This window comes from Oncorhynchus masou, chromosome 5, assembly GCF_036934945.1.
Source record: "Oncorhynchus masou masou isolate Uvic2021 chromosome 5, UVic_Omas_1.1, whole genome shotgun sequence".
NCBI lineage: Eukaryota > Metazoa > Chordata > Actinopteri > Salmoniformes > Salmonidae > Oncorhynchus > Oncorhynchus masou.
In genome coordinates, this window is record NC_088216.1 from 81,383,642 (window position 1) to 81,401,670 (window position 18,029).

At 48.2% G+C, this 18,029-nt stretch overlaps 1 protein-coding gene across 1 annotated transcript in view; it reads left to right on the forward strand.

Annotated features, from left to right (window-relative positions):
• LOC135540370 (kinesin-like protein KIF21B) overlaps positions 1-18,029 on the forward strand; it is a 62,304-nt gene that overhangs the window by 38,845 nt on the left and 5,430 nt on the right. Inside the window, 6 exon segments of the mRNA XM_064966976.1 lie at positions 5,508-5,546; positions 14,536-14,672; positions 15,186-15,366; positions 15,800-15,964; positions 16,804-16,921; positions 17,176-17,346. Of these exon segments, the coding sequence (XP_064823048.1) occupies positions 5,508-5,546; positions 14,536-14,672; positions 15,186-15,366; positions 15,800-15,964; positions 16,804-16,921; positions 17,176-17,346 (811 nt within the window).

Here is an 18,029-nt window from a genome sequence, read left to right on the forward strand (position 1 = left end):
TCAGAGGTACTGGTTTCCTCTTTGGGGATGGTGTCATTGGCAGCCATTGAGTTGAGGATGGTGGCTGGGTTAGTGGAATATATAGTTTTGGGGGGGTATTTCAGAAATGTGTTTCATTACATGTTAATTTATCATATGAGGTTTAGTGACAGGTCTTTTTTATATATACGTTATGTCGTTTTACATGGTTTTCACAGCAACATTGTTTTTTATATACGTTATGTCGTTTTACATGGTTTTCACAGCAACATTGTTTTTTATATACGTTATGTCGTTTTACATGGTTTTCACATCAACATTGTTTTTTATATACGTCATGTTGTTTTACATGGTTTTCACATCAACATTGTTTTTTATATACGTTATGTCGTTTTACATGGTTTTCACAGCAACATTGTTTTTTATATACGTTATGTCGTTTTACATGGTTTTCACATCAACATTGTTTTTTATATACGTTATGTCGTTTTACATGGTTTTCACAACAACATTGTTTTTTATATACGTTATGTCGTTTTACATGGTTTTCACAACAACATTGTTTTTTATATACGTTATGTCGTTTTACATGGTTTTCACAGCAACATTGTTTTTTTATATACGTTATGTCGTTTTACATGGTTTTCACAACAACATTGTTTTTTATATACGTTATGTCGTTTTACATGGTTTTCACAACAACATTGTTTTTTATATACGTTATGTCGTTTTACATGGTTTTCACAGCAACATTGTTTTTTATATACGTTATGTCGTTTTACATGGTTTTCACAGCAACATTGTTTTTTATATACGTTATGTCGTTTTACATGGTTTTCACAGCAACATTGTTTTTGGAACACGTTTACATCCATCTGTGAGCTTTGAATCAATCCAAGTTATTGTTTCTCTACACACTGTGTGTGTGTGTGTGTGTGTGTGTGTGTGTGTGTGTGTGTGTGTTCACTTTGCTTTGGTGCATTCTCAGTTCAAAGTCTTGGGCTCTAGCCTTCATCATAAGAATACATTTTTTCAAAGTGTTTTACACGTTTCATATTTCTTTGTCTTGAACAAACTGGAAAGTAAATGTTTTCTGGGACTTTTCCAGTTTTGAGAAACTGACACTGAAAAGAAGACTCAGACTGCTGCTCTGCGCAAACATACACTCCTGTCCTCCCCCCTCAAACATACACTCCTGTCCTCCCCCCTCAAACATACACTCCTGTCCTCCCCCTCAAACATACACTCCTGTCCTCCCCCCTCAAACATACACTCCTGTCCTCCCCCCTCAAACATACACTCATGTCCTCCCCCCTCAAACATACACTCATGTCCTCCCCCTCAAACATACACTCCTGTCCTCCCCCCTCAAACATACACTCCTGTCCTCCCACCTCAAACATACACTCCTGTCCTCCCCCTCAAACATACACTCCTGTCCTCCCCCCTCAAACATACACTCATGTCCTCCCCCTCAAACATACACTCCTGTCCTCCCCCTCAAACATACACTCCTGTCCTCCCCCTCAAACATACACTCATGTCCTCCCCCTCAAACATACACTCCTGTCCTCCCCCTCAAACATACACTCATGTCCTCCCCCTCAAACATACACTCCTGTCCTCCCCCTCAAACATACACTCCTGTCCTCCCCCCTCTGTCCTCCCCCTCAAACATACACTCATGTCCTCCCACCTCAAACATACACTCCTGTCCTCGCCCTCAAACATACACTCATGTCCTCCCACCTCAAACATACACTCCTGTCCTCCCCCCTCAAACATACACTCCTGTCCTCCCCCCTCAAACATACACTCCTGTCCTCCCCCCTCAAACATACACTCATGTCCTCCCACCTCAAACATACACTCCTGTCCTCCCCCCTCAAACATACACTCCTGTCCTCCCACCTCAAACATACACTCCTGTCCTCCCCCTCAAACATACACTCCTGTCCTCCCCCTCAAACATACACTCCTGTCCTCCCCCTCAAACATACACTCCTGTCCTCCCCCTCAAACATACACTCCTGTCCTCCCACCTCAAACATACACTCCTGTCCTCCCCCTCAAACATACACTCCTGTCCTCCCCCAAACATCAAACATACACTCAAACATACACTCCTGTCCTCCCACCTCAAACATACACTCCTGTCCTCCCCCCTCAAACATACACTCCTGTCCTCCCACCTCAAACATACACTCCTGTCCTCCCCCTCAAACATACACTCCTGTCCTCCCCCTCAAACATACACTCCTGTCCTCCCCCTCAAACATACACTCCTGTCCTCCCCCTCAAACATACACTCATGTCCTCCCCCTCAAACATACACTCCTGTCCTCCCACCTCAAACATACACTCCTGTCCTCCCACCTCAAACATACACTCCTGTCCTCCCACCTCAAACATACACTCCTGTCCTCCCCCTCAAACATACACTCCTGTCCTCCCCCTCAAACATACACTCATGTCCTCCCCCTCTGTCCTCCCACCTCAAACATACACTCCTGTCCTCCCCCCTCTGTCCTCCCACCTCAAACATACACTCCTGTCCTCCCCCCTCTGTCCTCCCACCTCAAACATACACTCATGTCCTCCCACCTCAAACATACACTCATGTCCTCCCACCTCAAACATACACTCCTGTCCTCCCCCTCTGTCCTCCCACCTCAAACATACACTCCTGTCCTCCCCCTCTGTCCTCCCACCTCAAACATACACTCCTGTCCTCCCCCCTCTGTCCTCCCACCTCAAACATACACTCCTGTCCTCCCACCTCAAACATACACTCATGTCCTCCCACCTCAAACATACACTCATGTCCTCCCACCTCAAACATACACTCATGTCCTCCCACCTCAAACATACACTCATGTCCTCCCACCTCAAACATACACTCATGTCCTCCCACCTCAAACATACACTCATGTCCTCCCATCTCAAACATACACTCCTGTCCTCCCCCCTCTGTCCTCCCACCTCAAACATACACTCATGTCCTCCCCCTCAAACATACACTCCTGTCCTCCCACCTCAAACATACACTCCTGTCCTCCCACCTCAAACATACACTCCTGTCCTCCCCCTCTGTCCTCCCATCTCAAACATACACTCCTGTCCTCCCCCCTCAAACATACACTCCTGTCCTCCCCCAGTTGACAAGGTAAAAATCTGTTGTTCTGCCCCTGAGCAAGGGAGTTAACCCACTGTTCCTCGGGCGCCGGGGATTAAGGCAGCCCCCCGCACCTCTGATTCAGAGGGGTTGGGTTAAATGTGGAAGAAACATTTCAGTTGTATAGCTGACGAGGTATCCCCCTTTTCCTTTCCGACCTCCCATAACAACAACATCCCTATGGGCTTGGGACAAAACATCCAGAACATTTACGGTCGCAGTTTCTACAAAAAACAGCTCAAGATTCTCAGGGAAAAGTAACCACAGGTTCTGAATACTAGATATTTAGCCAGAGCCAAATATATACATATTGTCTGGTTTCATATGCACATTACACCCATAAGTCAGTATACTGGGCATTAATAAACATGCCCCCATCAACCTCATACGCTATTAAAGAGCAGATACTATGACAGAATTTATAGAGGTGATATTGTTCTGCTGTCTTCTAACAGCTTTGCTCCCTACAGAAATCTGAATTTACAACTGGCATTAACAATGACTGCTGAGCAATCAAATATTTATAGGATGTGCCAAATGGCAGCCTATTCCCTTAATTAACAGTGCCACACTTTTCACACACTTGCCAGTGTTTTCCCTACTTACAACTCAGGGAATAGGCAGGACACCGGAGCAGATCTTTCCCACAGAGACAGTTAACTCCGAGTGGGTGGGTTCTCCTGTGGTGTCCAGTCTGATTGACAACCCTGTCCTCCAATGAACTGCTTTCTCCCTGCTGATAACCCAAATCCCTCTCCCTGCCCTTCCTCTTCCTTTACTTCCTGGTTCCTGGGAAACCCCACCCCCAATCCCAGTAAGCCTTCCTCTTTAAGTGTACTTCTGTTTTATCCCTTACTGTACTGTAGGTATTCCTTCCTTTAACCCAGAGCCAAACCCCTAAACTTGATGGATAACCGTACCTCCCCTAATCCTAAACCTGACCCTGTCATTGGCTAGTCTGAGTGGCAGATATTTTTCTACTGTCTTGTCACAGGCTGGACCAAACTGTCACACAGGCTAGCCATCCCCTATTCCCTATCCCTGAACCTAAACCTAACCCTACCAGTATAACCCGTTCTCCTCTAGCCATAGCGCTCAATATGCTCCAAACTTCCTCTCTTCTCCTCTCCTCTCCCAACCCTGCTTCTCTTCTCTCCTCTCCTCCCCTAACCGTGCTACTCTCCTCTCCTAACCCTGTTTCTCTCCTCTCCTCTCCTAACCCTGCTTCTCTCCTCTCCTCTCCTCTCCTCTCCTCTCCTCTCCTCTCCTCTCCTCTCCTCTCCCCCTGTTTCTCTCCCTCTCCTCTCCCTCTCTCCTCTCCTAACCCTGTTCTCTCTCCCTCTCCTCTCCTCTCCTCTCCTCTCATAACCCTGCTTCTCTCCTCTCCTCCCCTAACCGTGCTTCTCTCCTCTCCTAACCCTGTTTCTCTCCTCTCCTCTCCTCTCCTCTCCTAACCCTGCTTCCTCTTCTCTCCTCTCCTCCTCCCCTAACCCTGCTTCTCTTCTCTCCTAACCCTGTTTCTCTCCTCTCCTCTCCTCTCCCTCTCCTCTCCTCTCCTCTCCTCTCCTCTCCTCTCCTCTCCTCTCCTCTCCTCTCCTCTCCTCTCCTAACCCTGCTTCTCTCCTCCTCTCCCTCCCCTAACCGTGCTTCTCTCCTCTCCTAACCCTGTTTCTCTCCTCTCCTAACCCTGCTTCTCTTCTCTCCTCTCCTCCCCTAACCGTGCTTCTCTCCTCTCCTAACCCTGTTTCTCTTCTCTTCTCTCCTCTCCTCTCCTAACCCTGCTCCTGTCTTCTTCTCTCCTAACCCTGCTCCTCTCTTCTCCTCCTAACGCTGCTCCTCTCTTCTTCTCTCCTAACCCTGCTTCTCTTCTCTCCTCTCCTCTCCTAACCCTGATCCTTCCCTCTCCTAACCCTGATCCTCACTTCTCCTCTCCTACCCCTGCTTCTCTCCTCTCCTAACTCTGCTCCTCTCCTCTCCTAACCCTGCTCCTCTCATCTCCTCTCCTAACCCTGCTCCTCTCTTCTCCTCTCCTAACCCTGCTCCTCTCTTCTCCTCTCCTAACCCTGCTCCTCTCCTCTTCTGCTCCTCTCCTAACCCTGCTCCTCTCCTCTTCTGCTCCTCTCCTAACCCTGCTCCTCTCCTCTTCTGCTCCTCTCCTAACCCTGCTCCTCTCCTCTTCTGCTCCTCTCCTAACCCTGCTCCTCTCCTCTTCTGCTCCTCTCCTAACCCTGCTCCTCTCCTCTTCTGCTCCTCTCCTAACCCTGCTCCTCTCCTCTTCTGCTCCTCTCCTAACCCTGCTCCTCTCCTCTTCTGCTCCTCTCCTAACCCTGCTCCTCTCCTGTTCTGTCTTCAGGTCAGATGACAGCGACTCCTTTCATTCTGAGGTTCTCAGGTAGAGATATCTATCTGTCACCGCAATTCTGTCTCTCCTCTTGCCTGATTGGCCAGTCCCTCGGCTGGCCCCTCCTCCTTTCCCGGGCTGGGCAGAGTCGATGTGGAGCATGATTTAGCCTCATTGGTCCCCCCTCACCTTCCTCCAATCCCCTTCCACCAGTGTGTTGTGCAGTGTCCCTCCCCCCTACTCATGGCATCTGAACTAATCTTTCTGTCTGGAGAGCTTTGGGTGAGGTATTCAATGAATTCAAGCTAAGGCTACTGTGAGATTCACAAATGACTTAGTGGATAGCATAAATATAAAGCATTGACACCACACAAATAGGCATGGGTAATGCTCACAAGCATTGTGACTCCCTTTCCTAGACAATAAAGAATTACATTTCTGCCTGGACATATCAATCAATCATATAACCCTATTAGAAGGTTTTAAATGAGACATTTTGAAATTGCCCTAAAACAGAAGGCTGTACCAACATGAATAATTAAAAACTATTTTGGTAGTGTTCTATTGGATATGTTAAGCGATTATTTGTTATGGGATGACCCAGCTGCCCTGAGCAGCACAGCTATTTCAACCTGTAAGTCTCCAAACAGTAATAGGACAAGTAGATAGAGGGGGAGAGAGAAAGAAACAGGCACATGGTTATCTAGAGCAAAACAAACCCTCTCTAGGCCTTACGAAGCTGAATGTACGGTAGCTGCCAACTCTCTCTCTCTCTCCTCTCTGTCTCTCTCTCTCCTCTCTGTCTGTCTCTCTCCCCTCTGTTTGTCTCTCTCCCTCTCTCTCTCTCTCTCTCTCCCCTCTCTCCTCTCTGTCTGTCTCTCTCCTCTCTGTCTGTCTCTCTCCTCTGTCTGTCTGTCTGTCTGTCTGTCTGTCTGTCTGTCTGTCTGTCTGTCTGTCTGTCTGTCTGTCTGTCTGTCTGTCTCTCTCTCTCTCTGTCTCTCTCTCTGTCTCTCTCTCTCCTCTCTGTCTGTCTGTGTTTCTCTCCTCTCTCTGTCTGTCTCTCTCCCCTCTCTCTGTTTGTCTCTCTCCCCTCTCTCTGTCTGTCTCTCTCCCCTCTCTCTGTCTGTCTCTCTCCCCTCTCTCTGTCTGTCTCTCTCTGTCTAATCTAATAGAAATAGAGGTGCAGCCGTATATCTGTTGTTTGCGTCCTATTTATAACTGTATTATTATAGATAACTGTATTATTATAGATAACTGTATTATTATAGATAACTGTATTATTATAGATAACTGTATTATTATAGATAACTGTATTATTATAGATAACTGTATTATTATAGATAACTGTTATATAGATAACTGTTAGATAACTGTATTATTATAGATAACTGTATTATTATAGATAACTCTATTATTATAGATAACTGTTATAGATAACTGTATTATTATAGATAACTGTTATAGATAACTGTATTATTATAGATAACTGTATTATTATAGATAACTGTATTATTGTAGACAACTGTATTATTATAGATAACTGTATTATTGTAGACAACTGTATTATTGTAGACAACTGTATTATTATAGATAACTGTATTATTATAGATAACTGTATTATTATAGATAACTGTATTATTATAGATAACTGTTATAGATAACTGTATTATTATAGATAACTGTATTATTATAGATAACTCTATTATTATAGACAACTGTATTATTATAGATAACTGTATTATTATAGATAACTGTATTATTGTAGATAACTGTATTATTATAGATAACTGTATTATTATAGATAACTGTATTATTATAGATAACTGTATTATTGTAGACAACTGTATTATTATAGATAACTGTATTATTGTAGACAACTGTATTATTATAGACATCTGTATTTGTAACGGCGTTCTTCGTTTGTTGAAAGAGAGTCGGACCGAAATGCAGCGTGGTGGTTACTCATGTCTTTAATGTAGAAGATAGCAATACATGAAAATAACTTAAATAAATACAAAACAACAAACGGAACGTGAAAACTAATTACAGCCTATCTGGTGAACACTACACAGAGACAGGAACAATCACCCACGAAATACAAAGTGAAACCCAGGCTACCTAAATACGGTTCCCAATTCGAGACAACGAGAATCACCTGACTCTGATTGAGAACCGCCTCAGGCAGCCAAGCCTATGCAACACCCCTACTCAGCCGCAATCCCAATAACTACAAAACTCCAATACGAAATACAACAACATAAACCCATGTCACACCCTGGCCTGACCAACTAATTAACGAAAACACAAAATACTAAGACCAAGGCGTGACAGAACCTCCCCCCCCCCTAAGGTGCGGACTCCCGGACGCACCTCAAAACCATAGGGAGGGTCCGGGTGGGCGTCTGTCCATGGTGGCGGTTCCGGCTCGGGACGTGGACCCCACTCCATAAATGTCATAGTTCCTCCCCTTCGCGTCCTGGGATAATCCACCCTCGCCGCCGACCATGGCCTAATAGTCCTCACCCAGAACCCCACTGAACTGAGGAGCAGCTCGTGACTGAGGGGCAGCTGACTGGGGGCAGCTCGGGACTGAGGGGCAGCTCGGGACTGAGGGGAAGCTCGGGACTGAGGGGCAGCTCGGGACTGAGGGGAAGCTCGGGACTGAGGGGCAGCTCGGGACTGAGGGGCAGCTCGGGACTGAGGGGCAGCCCGGAACTGAGGGGCAGCCCAGGGACTGAGGGGCAGCCCAGCACTGAGGGGAAGCCCAGCACTGAGAGGAAGCCCAGTACTGAGATGAAGCCCAGCACTGAGGTAGCCCAGCACTGAGAGATCCCAGCTACTGGAGATCTGGAAGAGTCTGAGATGAAGCTAGCAGATCTGGAAGATTCTGCCTGGCTGGAGGATCTGGAAGATTCTGGTTGACTAGCAGATCTGGAAGATTCTGGTTGACTGGCAGATCTGGAAGAGACTGGTTGACTGGCAGATCTGGAAGAATCTGGTTGACTAGCGGATCTGGAAGAGTCTGGTTGACTAGCAGATCTGGAAGAGTCTGGTTGACTAGCAGATCTGGAAGAGTCTGGCTGACGAGCAGATCTGGAAGAGTCTGACTGACTAGCAGATCTGTAAGAGTCTGGTTGACTGGCAGATCTGGAAGAGTTTGGTTGACTGGCAGATCTGGAAGAGTCTGGCTGACTGGCAGATCTGGAAGAGTCTGGCTGACTGGCGGATCTGAAAGAGTCTGGCTGACTGGCGGATCCTGGCAGACTGAAGGCTCTGGCTGCTTCATGCTGACTGACGGCTCTGGCTGCTTCATGCTGACTGACGGCTCTGGCAGCTCCTTGCAGACTGACAGCTCTGACTGTTCCATGCAGACTAACAGCTCTGGCAGCTCCTTGCCGACTGGCAGCTCCTTTCAGACTGGCAGCTCCTTGCAGACTGGCAGCTCCTTGCAGACTGACAGCTCCATGCAGACTGGCAGCTCCATGCAGACTGGCAGCTCCATGCAGACTGGCAGCTTCTGGCAGACTGACAGCTCTGGCTGCTCCATGCAGACTAACAGCTCTGGCAGCTCCTTGCAGACTGGCAGCTCCTTGCAGACTGGCAGCTCCTTGCAGACTGGCAGCTCCATGCAGACTGGCAGCTCCATGCAGACTGGCAGCTCTGGCTGCTCCATGCAGACTGGCAGCTCTGGCTGCTCCATGCAGACTGGCAGCTCTAGCTGCTCCATGCAGACTGGCAGTTTAGGCTGTTCTGAACAGGCAGGAGGCTCCGGCAGCGCTGTAGAGGAGGAAGGCTCTAGAAGCGCTGAACAGGCGGGAGACTCCGACAGCGCAGGAGAGGAGAAAGGCTCTGATAGCGCTGAACAGACAGGAGACTCCAGCAGTGCTGTAGAGGAGGAAGGCTCCAGAAGCGCCGAACAGGCGGGAGACTCCGACAGCGCAGGAGAGGGGGAAAGCGCCGGCTGCGCCGAACAGGCGAGGCGCACCGAAGGCCCAATGCGTGGCACTGGAACTGGTGGCACTGGATCGAGGACACGCACAGGAAGCCTGGTGCGGGGAGCTGCTACCGGAGGGCTGGTGTGTGGAGGTGGTACTGGATAGACCGGACCGTGCAGGCGCACTGGAGCTCTTGAGCACCGAGCCTTCCCAACCTTACCCGGTTGAATACTCTCGGTCGCCCTGCCAGTGCGGCGAGGTGGAATAGCCCGCACTGGGCTATGTAGGCGAACCGGAGACACCGAGCGCAAGGCTGGTGCCATGTAAGCCGGCCCAAGGAGACGCACTGGGGACCAGATGCGTAGAGCCGGCTTCATGGCATTTGGCTCGATGCTCAATCTAGTCCGGCCGATACGCGGAGCTGAAATATACCCCACCGGGCTATGCACCCGCACTGGGGACACCGTGCGCACCACTGCATAACACGGTGCCTGCCCGGTCTCTCTAGCCCCCCGGTAAGCACATGGAGTTTGCGCAGGTCTCCTACCTGGCGTAGCCATACTCCCTGTAAGTCCCCCCCCAAGAAGTTTTTGGGGCTGATTCCCGGGCTTCCATCCACATCGCCTTGCTGCCTCCTCATACCAGCGCCTCTCCGCTTTTCCGCCTCCAGTTCTTCCTTGGGACGGCGATATTCTCCAGGCTGAGCCCAGGGTCCTTTTCCGTCTATCTCCTCCCAAGTCCAGAAGTCCTTTGATCGCTGCTCCTCACGATTAACAAGGAGAGTTGGCTCAGGTCTGTCTCCTGACTCAGCCACTCTCCCTCTGAGCCACCCCCCAATACATTTTTGGGGCTGACTCACGGGCTTTCCTCTGCACCGTCGTGATTGCCTCTCCAACTCCATTCTCCTATAGCCCTCTTCACACTGCTCCAGCAAATCCCAGGCGGGCTCCTAGCACTCTCTCTGGGTCGACCGCCCACCTGTCTATTTCCTCCCACGTCGTATACTCCATACTTCTACTGTCCATAACGTTCTCCCTCGCTGCTCCTGCTGTCGCTGCCTGTTACCACGCCGCTCGGTCCATGTGTGGTGGGTGATTCTGTAACGGCGTTCTTCGTTTGTCAAAAGTAAGTCGGACCGAAATGCAGCGTGGTGGGTACTCATGTCTTTAATGAAATGAATTGCGGTACATGAAATAACTGAGACAAATACAAAACAACAAAACGGAACGTGAAACCTAATTACAGCCTATCTGGTGAAACTACACAGAGACAGGAACAATCACCCACAAAATACACAGTGAAACCCAGGCTACCTAAATACGGTTCCCCATCAGAGACAAGAATCACCTGACTCTGATTGAGAACCGCCTAAGGCAGCCAAACCTAAACTAAACACACCCCTAATCAACCACAATCCCAATGCCTATAAAAAACCCAATACGACAACACAATAACATAAACCCATGTCACACCCTGGCCTGACCAACTAATTAACTAAAACACAAAATACTAAGACCAAGGCGTGACAATTATTATAGATAACTGTATTATTATAGATAACTGTATTATTATAGACAACTCTATTATTATAGATAACTCTATTATTATAGATAACTTATAGATAACTGTATTATTATAGGTATCTGTATTATTTATAGATAACTCTATTATTATAGATAACTTATAGATAACTGTATTATTAGTAGTAACTGTTATAGATAACTGTATTATTATAGCCTAGTGGTCTGGGTATTATTTATAGCCTAGGGTAGGGTAGGTGGCTATGGTGGCATGGTAGCCTAGTGGTGGCAGGGTAGCCTAGTGGTGGCAGGGTAGCTAGTGGTGGTAGGGTAGTGGTGGCAGGGTAGCCTAGTGGTGGCAGGGTAGCCTAGTGGTGGCAAGGTGGTGGCAGGGTAGCCTAGTGGTGGCAGGGTAGCCTAGTGGTGGCAGGGTAGCCTAGTGGTGGCAGGGTAGCCTAGTGGTGGCAGGGTAGCCTAGTGGTGGCAGGGTATGCTAGTGGTGGCAGGGTATGCTAGTGGTGGCAGGGTAGCCTAGTGGTGGCAGGGTAGCCTAGTGGTGGCAGGGTAGCCGTGGTGGCAGGGTAGCCTAGTGGTGGCAGGGTAGCCTAGTGGTGGCAGGGTATGCTAGTGGTGGCAGGGTATGCTAGTGGTGGCAGGGTATTCTAGTGGTGGCAGGGTAGCCGAGTGGTGGCAGGGTAGCCTAGTGGTGGCAGGGTATGCTAGTGGTGGCAGGGTAGCCGAGTGGTGGCAGGGTAGCCTAGTGGTGGCAGGGTATGCTAGTGGTGGCAGGGTATTCTAGTGGTTAGAGAGTTGGACTAGTAACCGGGGAGGTAGCCAGTTCAAATCCCCAAGCTGACAAGGTACAAATTTGTCGTTCTGCCCCTCAACAGGCAGTTAACCCACTGTTCCTAGGCCGTCATTGAAAATAAGAATTTGTTCTTAACTGACTTGTCTCGTTAAATAAAGGTAATAAACATAAAATTATAGGTTGGTATCTAATTTACAAATAAAATATATATATTTTTTCTTTAGGAATGTAGTGAAATAAAAGTAAAAGTTGTCAAAAATATCAATATTAAAGTAAGGTACAGACACCCCAAAAACTACTTAAGTAGTACTTTAGAGTATTTTTACTTAAGTACTTTACACCACTGCTCCCAGCAATAAGATGAATTCAGAAGACACGCCTCCCTTCCACACCCTTTTTTCCATAAACCACATGGGCCCAATTCCAAACCGACAGGGAATATTTGGAATTAGGCCGATATACTAGCCCTGTCACACCTTACCTCCATCCTGTGTGACCAGACAAAGTCATGGTTCCAATCCAACCACTCATTCAGTCCTTTTGGATTGGAACTGGGCCCTAGGCCACAGACAGAGGAGATGGGGAGGGAGTTTTGAACTGGGCCCTAGGCCACAGAAAGAGGGGGTGAGATGTGACAGCTCCCCCCACACACACACACACACTCACTCGCTCACCCATCTGTCCCAGAAGCCTCTGCTTCGAACCAAACTCTGAACTGAGATTGGCTCAGGAGGGGCGAGGGCCACAAAAAGCTCACTCTTGATTGCTACAGATGCTGCATGTAGATATGATGTCACATGATGTTGTGGTGTTGTTGTTGTGTTTGCGTTGGCTGCTGCCGGCTGTTGTTGAGTTGTGCTTCTTGTCTTCGATGCAGTGAACCCCCGCTGTTCGTTCTCCATCATCATTTGAATGAACTGCACCGTGTTCCTATATAACTGTTATTCTTTTGATTTGTGTTATTTATTGCTTTAGCTGACATGCATGTATCTTCTCTTTTCCTGTTGTTCTGCGTGTGGCTGAGGCTGCTCTGGCCGTCATGACCTGCTGTTCACCTGCTTTTAAAGCACCACGCATGTCACTACATAGAGAGGGAGGGGAAGTGATATGTGACTTGGGGAAGAGGACAAGTGTGTGTGTGTGTGTGTGTGTGTGGGGAAGGGGGGGGGGACTCATCTGTCCCAGTTTTGTCTTTAATGACTGGTCCCTATTCCCCACACACAAAGGAGGAAGGGATGGAGCAAAAGAGGGAGAGGAGAGGTTCGTTATTTCTGTGGAGTAGAGATGGCTGCTTCCACTGCCAGCCAGGAGATGGATGGTTTTAGGTCAGGCTCTCTAATTGGGCTTCCAAAAAAAGAGAGGGATGGAGAGGAAGGGATGGAGAGAGAAGGAGAGGAAGGGATGGAGAGAGAGAAGGAGAGGAAGGGATGGAGAGCGAGAAGGAGAAGGAAGGAGAGAAGGGATGAGAGAGAGGAGAGGAAGGGATGAGAGAGAGAAGGAGAGGAAGGGATGGAGAGAGAGAAGGAGAGGAAGGGATGGAGAGAGAGAAGGAGAGGAAGGGATGGAGAGAGAGAAGGAGAGGAAGGGATGGAGAGAGAGAAGGAGAGGAAGGGATGGAGAGAGAGAAGGAGAGGAAGGAGATGGAGAGGAGAAGGAGAGGAGAGGAGGGATGGAGAGAGAGAAGGAGAGGGGAAGGGATGGGAGAGGAAGAGAGAGAGAGAAGGAGAGGAAGGGATGGAGAGAGAGAAGGAGAGGAAGGGATGGAGAGAGAGAGGGAGAGGAAGGGATGGGGAGAGAGAAGGAGAGGAAGGGATGGAGAGAGAGAATGAGAGGAAGGGATGGAGAGAGAGAAGGGAGAGGAGAGGAGAGGAAGGAGAAGGGATGGAGAGAGAGAAGGAGAGGAGAGGATTACATGGAGAGAGAGAGAGGGAAGGGATGGAGAGGAGGAAGGGATGGAGAGAGAGAATGAGAGGAAGGGATGGAGAGAGAGAAGGAGAGGAAGGGATTATCCCCAGCAGAGGGGCATGGTGGAGCGCTGGAGAGAGAGAAGGAGAGGAAGGGATGGAGAGAGAGAAGGAGAGGAAGGGATGGGGAGTGAGAAGGAGAGGAAGGGATGGAGAGAGAGAATGAGAGGAAGGGATGGAGAGAGAGAAGGAGAGGAAGGGATGGAGAGAGAGAGAGAGAAGGAGAGGAAGGGATGGGGAGTGAGAAGGAGAGGAAGGGATGGAGAGAGAGATGTGGGATGGAGAGAGAGAGAGAGAGAGGAGAGGAAGGGATGGAGAGAGAGAAGGAGAGGAAGGGATGGAGAGAGTTCTAGTGAGGAAGGGATGGAGAGAGAGAAGGAGAGGAAGGGATGTATGGAGAGAGAGAAGGAGAGGAAGGGATGTGGAGAGAGAGAATTCTAGTGTGTGTGTATTGTGTTCTAGTGTGTTGTGAGTGTGTATATTGTGTTCTAGTGTGTTGTGTGTGTGTATTGTGTTCTAGTGTGTTGTGAGTGTGTATTGTGTTCTAGTGTGTTGTGAGTGTGTATTGTGTTCTAGTGTGTTGTGTGTGTGTATTGTGTTCTAGTGTGTTTGTATTGTGTTCTTTGTGTGTTTTTAGATGTTTTGTATCTGTGTGGGGTCAGTGGTCTGTGTGTGTATTGTGTTCTTGTGTGTGTGTATTGTGTTCTTTGTATGTATTGTATTCTTTGTGTGTTTTTAGACGTTTTGTATCTGTGTGGGGTCATTGGTCTCTGTGTGTGTGTGTGTGTGTGTTTAACAGTGTGTCTCCAACAGGGGTGTGATCAGTCCCACGGGGGGTGTGAAGGGAGGGCGGACTGCGCCCCTCCAGTGTTCTGCCGTGGCAGAGGGACACTCTAAACCTGTCCTCTGTGTGGACGCTACAGATGAACTGCTCTTTACGGGATCTAAGGGTACGTCAACGTTGCCACGACAACACCAACACTGTCCTCCCAGCTGGGGTCAGGAGTTTCTTCTTATCATGGTAGCTTGCCAGGAAAACCTTTGGACGTACTGTACATTTTAAAGAGGACATTTGTTGTTCACCATATAGACAAATAATAGATATCAGAGGAGGCTGGTGGAAGGAGCAATAGGAGGACAGGCTCATTGTAATGGCTGGATTGGATTGACAGAATGGAGTCAAACATGTGGTTTCCATGTGTTTGATTTATTCCATACCATTCCATTGACTCCATTCCAGCCATTACAATGAGCCTGTCCTCCTATATCTTCTTCCCCCAGCCTCCTCTGATATCTATTATTTGTCCTCTGATCCATGTACATATAAAAACAGACATTGAATTACACATTTTTTTTCCCAATCAATTCATTATCAAGACCGTAAATAGGCTGAAATAAAAACAGGTTAGAAGTTTTAGGTTTGTGGTTTTTTTGATCCGTCTCGCCTGGTCTCTCCTCATCAGACCAGACGTGTAAGATGTGGAACCTGGTGACGGGACAGGAGATCGTCACGTTGAAAGGCCATCCCAACAATGTGGTGTCAGTCAAGTACTGTTCCTCCTCCTGCCTCGTCTTCTCAGTCTCCACCTCATACATCAAGGTCTGGGACATACGAGACTCCGCCAAGTGTGTCCGCACCCTCACGTGAGTGGCTCTCTGTCTCTCTCCACCAATCACAGCTCACCGTACCCACGCTAACCCACCAATCAGTCTGTCTCTGTTATAGCCGAATGGAAATGTTGACTGTTAGGAAGGGAGATTATTCAGACAGCAAGACAGGATGTTTTAATGGTAACATGATATTTAATTGTTATTTTACCTTTATTTAACTAGGCAAGTCAGTTAAGAACAACTTCTTATTTTCAATGACGGACTAGGAACAGTGGGTTAACTGCCTGTTCAGGGGCAGAACGACAGATTTGTACCTTGTCAGCTCGGGGGTTTGAACTTGCAACCTTCCAGTTACCAGTCCAACGCTCTAACCACTAGGCTACCCTACCAAAGCAACACACAACAAAGTCAATAATGAGCTCGATCTTGATCTCAATGCCCCCCCCCCAACCCTCTCTCTCTCCAGGTCTTCAGGCCAGGTGATATCGGGGGATGCGTGTGCTGGCACCACCACCCGTACCATCACGGTGGCACAGGGTGAATACCAGATGAATCAGATCGCCCTCAACCCCTCTGGTTCTGTCCTCTATGCTGCCGCTGGCAACACTGTACGCACCTGGGACCTCACCAGGTAACAAACACACATTCAGGCACACACACACACACACAGACAGACACACATACAGACAGACACACTCACATACAGAGAGACACACACATACAGACACACACACATACAGACAGACACACACACACATACAGATAGACAGACACACACACACACATACAGATACACACACACATACAGACACACACACACATACAGGCACACTCACACACACATACAGACACACACACACATACAGACACACACACATACATACACATATACATACAGACAGACACACACACATACAGGCACACACACACACATACAGACACATACAGACACATACTTGCATTCTCTTTTGCTCTCTCTGTCTTTCTGTCTGCCTCTCTCTCGCTCTCGCTCTGTCTACCTCTCTCTCTCGCTCTGTCTACCTCTCTCGCTCTCTCGCTCTCTCGCTCTCGCTCGCTCTCTGTCTCTCTCTCCCTCTCTCTGTCTACCTCTCGCTCTCTCTCTGTCTCTCTGTCTCTCACTCTCTCTCTGTCTACCTCTCTCTCTCTCTCTCTCTCTCTCTCTGTCTACCTCTCGCTCTCTCTCTCTCTGTCTACCTACCATTCTCTCTGTCTCTCTCTCTGTCTACCTCTCGCTCTCTCTCTCTCTGTCTACCTACCGTTCTCTCTGTCTCTCTCTCTACTGTTTACTCTCTCTGTCTACCTACTGTTCTCTCTCTCTCTCTCTGTCTACCTACCATTCTCTCTGTCTCTCTCTCTCTCTCTCTCTCTCTCTCTCTCTCTCTCTCTCTCTCTCTCTCTCTCAGAATTAGGCGTAATAATGTCTCTCTCTCACCATGTCCCCCCCACTAGGATGACGGCGTTAGGGAAGCTGACAGGGCACATAGGTTCAGTGATGTGTCTGACTGTAGGTCAGTCTGTACAGGGCAGAGACCAGGTGGTCACCGGCTCCAAGGACCACTACGTCAAGGTACTACATACTGGGACAGAATCATGTTGATGTCGCACAGCGTTTAAATGTACTTTCCATTCTCATATGAGATAGATTGTTATTGTACCTTAGATAAATATGTCTGCTCCATCAATCAAGAGACTAGTGTTGAGCGAGAGTGATTCCATCTGTCAGAATACAGTCATGTACAGTATATACCGCCATTAGTGACAATTTCTCTGCTAGTTGTTTGCTCATGTTTCCTGACTGCTGTCCTCCTCTCTTCTTGGTAGGTGTTTGATGTGGCAGAGGGCATGCTGGGTAATGTAGGCCCATCCCATAACTTTGAGCCTCCTCACTACGACGGGATCGAGTGTCTGGCCATCCAGGGAGACGTGTTGTTCAGCGCGTCACGAGACAACGGCATCAAGAAGTGGGACCTGGAGCAACAAGAACTCACACAGGTAGAGAGAGAGAGTCTGTCTGTCTGTCACCAGTACTTCTGTGATCCTTTATAGAGGACCTTTAATGTCTAATAATCCTAGTCCTGTCTAATACACATAGTAAACTCCTGTAGAAATGATATCTTTACTCACATTAGATTGTCTATGGGTAGAAGTTTGTGGACAGAAACCCAGTCATCATATCATACTTCTGTGTCTGGGTGTTTCAGTGATGCTTTGTGAGTCACAGGTAAACGCTTGTTGTTGTTGTCAGATTAGTATCATAGCATGTTGAATGGGGTCCCGTGTGGCTCAGATGGTGCAGCATGGCGCCCGCAACGCCAGTGGGTTTGATTCCCACAGGAGACCAGTATGGGAAAAAAGTACAAACATGGATCCACTCCTTGCTGTAAGTTGCTCTGGATAAGAGTGAATGTCATATCATATCCAGGCGGTTTATGTATCAAGTCAACGACTAGTTGGATAACTCTATTATCTTCCGAACAGATTATTGTAACGTCTGTGTGTTTCCATTTTCCCGATAAAAGTTCTGTGAGTGGTCTAAGGCAATGCATCGCAGTGCTTGAGGCGTCACTACAGACCCGGGTTCGATCCCAGGCTTTGTCACAGTCGCCCGGGATCGTGAGGCGGCGCACTATTGGACCAGTGTCTTCCGGGTTAGGGGAGGGTTTGGCCAGCCCGGA